The sequence below is a fragment of the Cynocephalus volans genome, chromosome 1 (genome assembly GCF_027409185.1).
Source record: "Cynocephalus volans isolate mCynVol1 chromosome 1, mCynVol1.pri, whole genome shotgun sequence".
Taxonomy (NCBI): domain Eukaryota; kingdom Metazoa; phylum Chordata; class Mammalia; order Dermoptera; family Cynocephalidae; genus Cynocephalus; species Cynocephalus volans.
Window position 1 is genome coordinate 266,239,769 of NC_084460.1, and position 12,217 is coordinate 266,251,985.

At 34.6% G+C, this 12,217-nt stretch overlaps 1 protein-coding gene across 2 annotated transcripts in view; it reads right to left on the bottom strand.

Moving 5' to 3' along the window:
- Positions 1-3,397: 3,397 nt before the first annotated feature.
- The window catches only part of ORC2 (origin recognition complex subunit 2), a 41,056-nt gene continuing 32,236 nt past the window's right edge, over positions 3,398-12,217 (bottom strand). For both annotated transcript variants that reach the window (XM_063098204.1, XM_063098201.1), the window contains exons 14-18: positions 9,402-9,548; positions 8,515-8,686; positions 6,744-6,805; positions 5,952-6,070; positions 3,398-3,910 (exon numbers count right to left, since the gene is read on the bottom strand). In XM_063098204.1, coding sequence (XP_062954274.1) covers positions 3,824-3,910; positions 5,952-6,070; positions 6,744-6,805; positions 8,515-8,686; positions 9,402-9,548 — 587 coding nt within the window. In that variant the 3' untranslated portion in view covers positions 3,398-3,823. The remainder of the gene's footprint in view (positions 3,911-5,951; positions 6,071-6,743; positions 6,806-8,514; positions 8,687-9,401; positions 9,549-12,217) is intronic.

Below are 12,217 nucleotides of genomic sequence, written 5' to 3' on the forward strand. Positions count from 1 at the left end.
TTATTCCTGGTGGATCACCTGTAATACAAGAAGTAGAAAGTTTCAAAGGGGTGGTCAATAGTGTCAAAGTGGAGAGAATGAGACAGTAGACAGCCTTTGAAAGACTATCTAATCGTATTTGGTTCAGTCGTTCATCATTTGCTTTTTATGTACTGGGCCCAAAGAGATGTAGGGAGGATAGGACAGCAATTTGGATAATTACAATAAACCATTTTAAGAAACTATGATAAGGACATACATAGAGTATTCAGGAAAGGTTTTCTGAGGAAAGAGAGTAGAACTCAGTTAAGAGGGACAGCTTGAAAAAAATGCAGTGAGGAGAGAAACATCATAGTACATTGAAAAACCAAGTAATTAATTCATTCTTGTCAGGGTGGAAAAGCAGGAGGCAGGAACGGAGTAGCCAGGGATGATGCTGAAGAAAGCCTGGGGCTAGTGACTCTTAAGCCTTTTTTTTTAAATAGCACTCTCAAGGTATATGTGATTTCATCTGTAACGGTGACTCTTGATGGCAGTAAGGATCTCATGAAGTTAGAGGCTATGGACTACTTCCTTCAGATGGAGTTCCAAAAGGGATTAATGGATCAAACAATGTGCTTATGATTGGATATACTTATTGCCAAGCAGTTTTTTAAAAAGAATGACATTATTGCTGTATTAAGATTTTTGGCAGGTGAGATGTCCCATCATTATTGGCCTGCTAGCACTTCTAAATAGCTAAACATACCCCCCAACATATCCTTTGTAGTTTTCTTTACACAAAACGTCACCCAAGATTGCTCTTTATTTGTCAGGTTTCCTGAACTGTTAGCTTTTGCTGAAATGTTATTATTTTATAAAATTTGATAATGAGCTTTATGTTGTACTCATGTTTAAAGTTATATCTCCTATAGCATCAATCATTTCAAATTCACTTTATTCAACACATTAAGGATGCTGTAAATTTTACTGTCATTAAAACCTCATAAATAAGGCCGAGCCCGTGGCGCACTTGGTAGAGTGCGGCGCTGGGAGCGCTGCGACGCTCCCGCCGCGGGTTCGGATCCTATATAGGAATGGCCGGTGCACTCACTGGCTGAGTACCGGTCACGAAAAAGACAAAAAAAAAAAAAAAAAACCTCATAAATAGTTATTTCATGTTTAATTTTCATATCCTCACAACTCCTGTCTGGCAGAGCCTTCTATGTAGTAAGTGCTCAAATTAATTACAATAGCTTAACAGCAATTTGAAAAAATCAAAATGTGGGAGAACCCTCCTATGGGAGAAAGCAAGTAATTACAAAAAGCGTGAGAACAAAGTCATTTATATAATTTATCCATCCCTCAGTTTTTAGGAGCCACACAATATGTCATAAGGCAGACATTCATGACTCACTGCCACCTGAGGGCTAATCAGGACTGAGCTGGAAGAATCATCTCAAATCTCAAAATGTCTAAGAAAGTATATTCTGAACAATGCTACCAACTCCACATTTGAATTAGCTGGAAACAAAAAATGACTGAACTTGTAAAGTTTGTTAGTAATTTTGTTTAAAAGTTAAGCAAAATCTATTAACCATCCCCCAAACCCACTGATCTTTAATATGAATGAAATGATCATATATTTAAATAACTAATATGATGCTAAGAAAGTACAGTTTTGAGCTGGCCAGTTAGCTCAGTTGGTTAGAGCACAGTGTTGATAACACCAAGGTCAAGGGTCAGATCCCCATGCCTGCCAGCTGTCAAAAAAAAAAGCCCAGTTTCTGGAGTATTACAAAAACTAATTTAGCACTCCCTGCATAAGGAATTCAGTATTGTGCCAGTTTATAAAAAGTAAATGTTCTACATCCCTACGTCTTTTTTGCCATTTTATTAAGAGCACCCAGAAAATCTTTTCAAGGTTTCGGGTCTGTTCAGTTGTGTCAAAAGCAAGTTAACACAGACGATGAAATTACAGCCTTAGCAGTCAAGACATAACTGCTAGAGCTTAAGAACACTGACGCTGACACAAGTTAATGAAGAGCATACATACAATAATTCTGCCAAGATCTTCACCAGATCCGTAAGGTGCACTCACAAAATTCCTTTAGAAGCACTTCAAGATATTTTCAGTAAAAAATCAGCACTAAAACATTTAAAAAGTGATTCTATCCAAATAGGCCTTTTACTTATTAATAATAAAGTCTATTACACTTATTTATTAGTAAAGTCTACTGACACTGCTCACAAAAATTACAAAAATAAACCAGTAGATATTTAACGGTAAATGCAAAAATTTGCATATTAGGTCCATAAAAGTTTTGTATATTTTTTATACTCTAATAGTTATTATAAACTAGATATATTAAGCAAAAGAAGCAAAGTGCAAACCAGCAAGTATCATATGTTACCATTTGTGTTTTTAAGAGGAAAGAGACAGATAACCTTACATATGCATAGACTATCTCTGAAGAATAATTATACTATTATCAGTGACTGCCTAAAGGACTGGGGATAGGGAATGGGAAGGAAATTCACTTTCGTTAAATATCCTTTGATACTATTAAAAAATTTTTTTAAAAATCATATTCATGTACAAATTTAAATATTTTAATTAGTAGTTATATTTAAGATTAGACCCTTAATAAATGGACTTAACATAAAATTACTGAATTATATACCATAAAGAAGTTATAAGAAAATTCCAAGCATTTTTGGAAACCCCTTTCTTAAAAGGAGTTTATAAGAAATGAATGAGAAATGCTGATGCAGTACCTATTTTATTGCAGTGATATTTTGACAAAGAATTTCATTTCCAAATATGACATATTTCATATGTGAAGACTAAGCTGACAACAGGGGCCAAGGTTAGCCTTTTTTTCTTTCCTAAGAAAAAAGGATCATGTAAATATTTAGAAAAAAAATGGAAATATTTTACAGTTAATTTGAGGTCTACTTGATGGTAGAATCAAGATTAATTTACAGCCATCCATTAATATACTGCTCATCTGCATGTTATTCAGGAAAAGAATGTCAGTATACAAGAATAATGAAATGTTTTTGCTTTTTGTCTCAAAAACAAATATTAAAATGTAATTCAGGAGTAATTCAGGATTTTCTTTTTCTAGCCTGGCTTCCCACTTATATCATGAAGGTCACGGCACTTACATTAACTGTTCCAAATTATTGTTCATGTGCTTTCTAGGTTGGGCATGCACCCTATATACTCCTTATGCTTTTCCTGCTATCCCAACCATATAGTATCATATACCCCCTCCACACCCCCAGTATAAAGCCTAAATCCAAAAGGAGAAACATGGATCACCTACTTCTTCCCAATCTATACCTTTTAAGTTGTTTCAGAAACAGTAAGAGACGATCTGTCTTCTCCAGTACACTCTTCAGTTCTGACACAAGGAACAGCAAATAAAGCAGATTTACGTGATGCCTATGTCCTTTATACTTCCATACTCTGGAACAAGCACACTTGCAAACAATCAGCTCGAGGAGTGTTAAAAGGCCCTCAAAAAATTAGAAATAATATCTCTAGTATAAAAGAATTCAAAAACATCCAGTTCCAAACAGTCCCTGAGCACACTTCATTCCAGCAAGAAGTCTTCAGAGAGGTAATGAATGAAAGGCACATTTTCTCAAACATGAGGACCGCTGCACAGTACTACAGACAGTACACCAGTCAGGCTAATAAAAAGTTCTAATTGATGATATTCCTCTTCCCAATTTTAAATCTTGTATGCTGGAAAAATAATCTAATGTTGGATGTAAACACAACACTTTTGACCAGAGAAGTGGCAGCTGGGGTACACCAACCCTTCCATAGAAAGTTCAAGAGTAAAGGATAGCTTCAAGCCTCCTCTTCTTCCCTTTCCAAGAAATCATTCAATGTTCCATTGTCAACAGGAATTAATAAATACTCCACTCCGTCACTTCCCTAAAAGATGTAAGAATACTCTGTATGTTAGTCATTTGTAAGGGAGGTATTTGAACGCTTCTATTATAGGTTAAACAAAAAATGGATTTGATTTCTTTGATGCAATATTTTAAATCAATATATAAGTATAAAAATTAAGACACAAGGGCACAAAGGCACATGTATCTATTTAAACACAATGAGTTACCATTAAACCACTTTATAGTAGAAAAGAAGACTAAGCAGGTATTTATTTTCTTAACTGTGCTTTAGATCCTTCTTTAATCTCTTGCCCTCTTCAGAATCTGACACTATTGATTTCTCTGTTTTTTTCTCCCTATCAGTGAGATCCGTCCCCACTGGCTTTTAAACACATTTAAGTATCTCCAATTTTTAAATAACCCTCATTAGACTCAATCATTCCTTTCCAACTATCATCCTACCTCTGCACCTTCCCACAAGAGTCATCTACAATGGTGGTCTTCATTTCCTCACTTTTCACTCAACACAGTCCACCCTAGCTACTGCTTCCATTAGCATGTCATTTGCTTAGTCAACCAAGGAATTCTATATTCCTAAATCCCATGGATACTTTCGGTCTTCATCTTTTTGGCCTGTCAGCAGCATATGACACTGCTGACTATTCTCTCTTCCTTAAAACATGCTTCTCGTGGCTTCTATGACATCATATCCTGGTTTTTTCTGGCTCTCTGGCTGTTTCTCTCACTTCTGCAGGCTTATTCTTTACATGGCCGTTAAATGTCAGACTTCCAGGCTTAGTTTCTGGCCCTTTAATCTCATTAAATGTCCTCCCTCTAGGAAGTCCCACCAATGCGTGGTTTCAGTTACAACCCAAATACACAGGAATCATAATCTTGTATCTCCAGCCCAGATCTATCCTCTGGTTTCTTGTCCCAGGTAGCCTAGTTGACATTTCTGCTTGGAAATCTCAAAGAAACCTTAAACACAGTAAGTCTAAACTTACTAAGATCATGAACTCATGATCTGTCTCCCCAAAATGTTGCTCTTCCAGTTTCTCATCTAACAATCCCACCATCTCTCTGATTATGCCAGCCAGAAACCAGTAATCACTCTTAACACTTTCCTTTCCCTTGGTCCCCGTATCAAATCTATCATCAATTCTTATCAATTCTGCCTCCCAAGTATATCTTGAAGCCAACTGCTTTTCTCTCTTCACCCTAGTCCAATTCACCATTGTTTTACCCAGACTACTAATACATTCCTAGCTAGCCTCTGCAGATCCACTTTTGGCAATCCCATCCCACTCTCTGCCCCATTCCACTCTTTACAACAGAGTAAGAACAATTTTTCAATGACTGCTCATTATTTCAGAATAAATACTAAAATCCTTCCCTTGGCCTAAAAGACATGCATGGTCTAGCTCTTACATCACTGTCTCTTCAGCCTCATCTTGTGCCACACTGGCCTTCTTTTTAAAGTTCCAGGGTCTCTCTACATGCTGTGCCTGGCCTGGGATACTCTTCCTTTCCCTTCTGACTAGTTATCTCCTAGTCTTTTAGATCTCAACTCAGTGGTCTCTTCTGATATCCATAATTAGGTCAAATCCACCTATTTTAATATACTCTTTCAGAACCATGTACCTTCTGTCACAGGACTTAACACAAATTTTACATGTATGCGATTACTTGAATAATGTTATGTCTCCCCCATTAGACTTTAATTTCTGTAAGAAAAGCAATTAAGTTTTTCCTTACAAATACTTAGTACAGTATCTGATAATTAGTACTCAATATAGACTGAATTAATGAATGGAGTAGAGGTAAGAGAAGGGAAAAGAATTTTTTGAAACATACTGTATTTCTAGTGGCCTACTACTGTGAACTAAAATTTATAAGGAGTTTTCTGCTCTGAAACAGAATACTTCTACCATGTCTCTTTCTATAGAACTCAAATGGCACATACTTAAATGAATCATGGAAACTTAGTTTCAAAATCAGGTCTGAGTCAAAGGTATATTTGTCCTTAAGTAAATGATATGCACTATTCCTGGCATACAACGCTGCAAAGAAAGCAGTCTTACCTTCTTTGTTCTTATAAGCTTGTGGTCCCTAAATTCAGTTAACTGGGCCCGGAGAGTGACATCACTATTGACAAGGAATGCCTCCCGACACTGCTGGTAAAAATCTTGAAAAGAAAGTCCTGGCAAGTTCAAAAGGAGATGGGAACATAAATCAGCCATTTAAGACCCGACCCCAGAAATGAATACCCACACCAAAGACCACAGAACAAAAGTGCTGTTGGCATGTTATGCCAAAGCAGTCAACAAGTATTGATTTTTAAAAAGTAAGCAACTCTAGAAGAAGCAAAAAAAAGAGAATACTTAAGTTTTAATGCTGTGGCTTATTGTTTTTAAAGACAACCAATTGGTGAAAGTAGTCGACTGTGAGCAAGTAAGTGTAACATAACCCTGTGGGCAGTTTTAAACAGCATGAACAAATTGACTTTTAAAGTGAGAACTAGTAAGTCACGAGAGTGGAACAATTACTAAAATGTTTGATTAACACATTATTTTTGCCAAAGGGGAAGAAAATCTAAAATGCCCAGCATATGAAAAATACGTAATTGGCAGACACACATCCACAGTTAGCACAGGAAATTTTAAAACTAAGCTGGGTTTGTCTTTCAATTTGTGTTGGCAAATAGCCTATTCAGCAGTGTATATGTAAGGCCACTTGAAAATTTGTTATGTGGCAGACATACCCACCAGAGTGACCACTTACTGCTGTGAAAAACTGCAGTACTATCATTAGATTCCAGAAAAAGAATTTAAAGAGTAAAACAAAAGTCACACAATTTAATAAATATTTGATACCAATGTAAGAAGGGTTATCCTGGTTATTCAGCTGATACTTTATTAGTAGCCTGAAAATCCCCCTAAGGAAAAAAAAAACAAAAAAACACCAGGAATTCAAATCCAGAATGTTAACATCAAAAGATAACAAAAGATTAGGAATAAAACATACAAAGAGAATGTCAAATACGTGGCCTATCTGCATTATCTCCTTTTCCTTTCTCCAAGAAACATCATATTCTCACCTACTTCTTTTTTTTTTTTTTTAATTTTATTTTGTTGATATACAATGTGGTTGATTATTGTGGCCCATTACCGAAACCTCCCTCCCTCCTCCCTCTCCCATATTCTCACCTACTTAAAGAGGAAAAGCTTTTTTATTTCCTTTTAAGGAAAATATAAAAGCATTTTTTTTTCTGACTATAGTTTACTCCTTGTAGAAAACTTGCAATATATAATAATGTCTTAAAAGGAAAATGTCAATCCCATAACCCTAAGATAATAGTCATTAACATTTGGTGTTGAGATCATATTGGGCATATTGCTATCTCAAATCTTTGAGAAAGGGAAGAAATACATAAATTCACACATTTATATACCATTTTTTCATTTGTTTTTAAAACTGCAATCATTAATTTTTCTCACTGTACATTCTTATGGAGTACAGATTGTTGTTTCAATCGTATACACTTTATACCTTGCTTTGTCAATTACTGATTTTTCCTATGTCTTCAAAACTCTTCCTAAATAAGTTTTAATGGCTGCTTATCTATCATGTACCACAAACTTACCATTTCCCTACTGGTTTTGGATGTCTACATTATTTCCAATTTTAGATTATTACAAATAACTCTGCATTAAGAAAAATTGTTCATATTTTGAATTCCATAGAAGAGTGAACCAAATGGAATTATTGGGTTGGAAGCAGTGTTAAACTAAATTCCCCAAAATCCTTGGGTAAGCCAAAAAATGGAAACCTTTGCATTTTCATGATGATCTAGAAAACAATTACTATAATCACATTTTGGATCATCTTAATGACCACTTTGGTTAAGATTTTCCATCAATCACATTCATTCCAAGTAAAGACTAGGGGCTAGCTGGTTAGCTCAGGAGGTTAGAGCACAGCCTTTTAACACCAAGGTCAAGGGTTTGGATCCCCATACCAGCCAGCTGCCAAAAATAAATAAATGAATAAATAAACAAAAAACCAAGGACATTCTTGGTTAGAGTGCAGCCTTATAACACTGAGTAAAGACTAAATGATACTGGAGTTTACAGAATGAACCAAAATTTCAAAATAGTTTATATTTTTAAAAAATTGTTGGGGCCAGCCCGTGGCTCACTTGGGAGAGTGCGGTGCTGATAGCACCAGGGCCACGGGTTCGGATCCCATATAGGGATGGCCGGTGCACTCACTGGCTGAGTGCCAGTCATAAAAAAGACCAAAAAAAAAAAAAAAAAAAAAAAAAAAAAGAAAAAAAATGTTGGTACTCCTGCTACAATTTGATAGACTATTATTGAGTAGTCTGCCTATTGCATAATCCACTACTAGCATCTATTATTACTACTATTTCTTTTTTTTTTTTGGTAGCTGGCTAGTATAGGCATTGAACCCTGGATCTTGGTGTTATCAGCACCACTCTAACCAACTGAGCTAACCAGCCAGCCCAGTACTATCTCTTAATCCTTCAAACTAAGTAGGGACCTTAGCATCACCATTAAAACCTAGTAGTGCATATCTTAAAATGCATAGAGTGTTTTAAAAAAGAAATATGGTTTTCATTCTTACCTTGCATTAGGGGTAAGGCTTCGTAAGACGTGAGTCAGGGAACTAAGTGGTAGGGATCCAGACTGTTTAACAAGAAGAGAATTCTCATAGGAGGTTTCTTCAGTATAAGGACTATATGTAGTAGTTTCATACCAGAGCCAGTTATAAAGACTCTGCTTTGCATGATCCCACACTATTGCACATGATCAAAGAAAATAATAATTACAAATTATTTTCATATTTGTCAGGTTACTAGATTCTACTCTAGGAAAGAATGAGAAAGCATAAAATAAAAAATGAATGTTGAAATTTTTCTTTTTCCCACTTCCTCATTCAAATTAGTAACTTATAATTTAATTCACTGTCAATCAACATCTGAACACTTGTACATTAAATAGAAATTAAAATATCTTAGCACTACCAAGAAATTTTTTTAAAAATTTAATAATTTAACATTTTGTTCTATAGGATTATCGCCAAGTCTCTGAATTAAGTTCATAAAATAAATGTTGCAATACCACAAAGAGTAGAAAAAACCCAAATTAATAGCTGATTCTCCTTCTCCTCATGTTACTTCAGGTGTAAAACACCCCCCTTAGTATCTGAATTTTTATTTCCAAGAATTACAAGGGTACATGGAAAAATTGAATTAAAAGATAATACAAATCCTGCTGTGAAGGATCTCTGAAGATAATACGAATCCTTCTGTAACAGAGGGGTGTTTTTGGAGATCCCTCGTATGTTCTAAGTCAGGTTGAGTACATCTATCTTTTTTGAACCTGTGTCTTTAAACATGTAACAGGGAAAAGGTATACTGAAAAAAAAAAATTTTGTGACTTACAACATTAAGAAAATTAATTTTGTAAGACTGTTATCTCAAGAAAGAAAAATAGCAATATTTAACTCACTGAGAGGAGCATTGAGGTGATCAATAGATGCTATAAGGCATATGTTACGCAAAGATGACAACTGTCCAATAATTTGCTGGCTCTTGTCTCCTCTCAACATTTGGCTATCCAAATTGTGGATAAGAAGGAAGAGTTCTAAAGAAGAATCTAAAAAGAAATGGAATCCAGTTATTATTTTTAGTATTTGTTTAAGTCCCTACCACACACAATGCCTAGGTATTGAAGAATATATCAAAGTACTATAGGATAAAATAATGACTGCTCAGGGGTATGTAATTTATTTGAGAAGATACGTCATTCACTATAAAACAAGCAAGACATTATGGTTAGTATTTGAATCAGACCCTAAAGAAAGCATATTTAATTAATTAATTTATTCAAAAAGAGCTGTAACACTAGAAAGCAGTTTTAATAAGGCAAAGGAAATAAGGCAAGATGCATATTTGTAGTGAATCTATGCATGCTGCATTGTAAGGTAGGAGTGAAAGGTGGGGAAAAAAGACCTCCCATTAAGCATCAAAAGGTTATATAAAAAACCCTAACTATCACAAAAACCAAAGGAGACCAAAAAAAGAGGGGAAGGGATTTAGGATATTGCTCAAGGAATCAGGAAGTTCAGATAAATAAATATAAAGTCAGTAAAGGAAGAATTTAAAGGATGAAGCTGACAACACCATCAATATAGCAGAGATCAAGATAAAGCATGAGCCAAGATCAATTGGCTCAGTAAGAACGAAATTACAGGTGATCATCAAGCATACAGTTCAGGTAGCAAAGAAGAAAAAGTAAGAACCAAACAGGTAAAAAGTAGAAGGTGGGACGTGTCTTCAAAAACTCTGAAATCATATGAAAACAGGAAAATAAAAGTGTGGAGGGCTGGCCAGTTACCTCGGTTGGTTAGAGCACAATGTTGTAATACCACGGTCAAGGGTTCAGATCCCTGTACTGGCCAGCCACCAAAGCAACAACAAAGATAGTGCAGGGGGCAGCAGAATCAGATAAATTTTTTTCTATGCATGTTTAAAAGCCAAGGATATTGGTAAGTCTCTCAGGAGACTTAGTAAGAAATGGCAGAGAGAGCAAGTAAATTTCTCTTCTACTACAGATAGATGGAACAAGAGCGAATATAGTGAAAAAGATTCTGAGATGACACATTTTGAAAATCCCAGTTTCTTTAAATTCTGGAAGTCATCATAGTCAAAAAACAAAAACACACATATATACAGACATATATAAAATAATTTAGGCATCTATTTTAAGGAGCATACAAACACTATTGGGCTGTTTTACAAATATCTGTAAGGGATAAAAAGTAATGCTTTTGTTATTCTATAAGTGGGAAAACATATCAATATTAAACATTAAAATGGTTGCTGAAAACTAAAGAGGGTCTGGAAAAATAAGCCAAAATTATTATAGGTGCAAAATATTATAACAATTGATTTTTAATTAAATAAGGTTGAAAAGAACTGAAAACAAACTGAACAGATTTGTTTATCTTAGGATAAACCTGCTAGTGATCCAACTGTATATGCCTACACAGTCAATGAACAAGGAATGTTCACATATGCAGTTAGTTCTTGGGTTCGGTGAAATATATATACTTGATTCTCACTATGTTATGTTCTACAAAGTTGCTGCAAACACTGAATTACTGAACAATTGTTCCTAGAGGAAATACAGGGTTAGGTTCCTACGAACCTCTGGCCACAACATTTTCATCAACTGATCATTACATAATTTGGTTTTATGTGTGTTTCTGTTTAAAGACACCTTTATTTTTATTTATTTACTTACCTACTTTTACCTATTTATTTGGCACACCAGTCAGCTATTAATATACATTGTTGATCTGTTAATATTGAACTCTCAGTCAGCAGCACTATAACTCATACCTGAAAGAAGCTTATATAACACTAGTAGTTTTTCCATAAGGCACACCATAGTCTTCTTGTGCTTGGGAACATTGGACAGCATTTTAGCACTATGCATAGGGGACATTTTAAACAGCCAAATCACCAACCAAAAAAAAACACAAAAATATGAAAACGTGGCACTATATAGACTGGGAAAGGACAGTTCTTTACAGTATGAGAGCTGAAACAAGAAGCAACACATTGCCTTGTTTGACTTCAGATGGGAATGTGTGCATTGGGCAACTGAAATTTTTTGCTACTCTCCACATGTCCACACATAACTGCGAAAGCACCAAGAATACTGACTTAAGAGATTACAAATAAATGTTAGTGAGTAGGTGAATTTGCAAATATAGAATTTGTGAATGATGAGAATCAGATGTACTTGTTATGAAATGTGTTGGTATAAAAATGTGTACTGTCCATATTTATAAAGAACCATAGATATGTGTTTAGAAACCTGAAAGAAATTTGCGACAGAAAACTTTTCAGCTAGGAAACAAAAAGAAGAGCAAAATTAAGTATGCATTAGGATCTTGACAAAAATAAATAAAAATGCTTTGGAAATGGAGTTAGAATTATCATTCTAAAGAAAATTATCTATCAAATCAGTTAAGCACTATCAATTACTCCTTTTAATTCTTAAGCAACTAAATGACAATTGTTAGAGTCTAATAATCTTATTTCCAATTATCTGATATGCTTATATAACCAAAACATTCACATCAAAAGAATAACAAAAAAAGATCTTATTACCATATGAAATTATCCCAATAGAATAAATTAGAATATTTATAAAAATATTAAACAATATGATCTTAATATGATATAAAATTATCTCAATGCAGTGATGTTTACTCGGAATAAATAAATTAGAATGTTTATAAAAATATTAATATA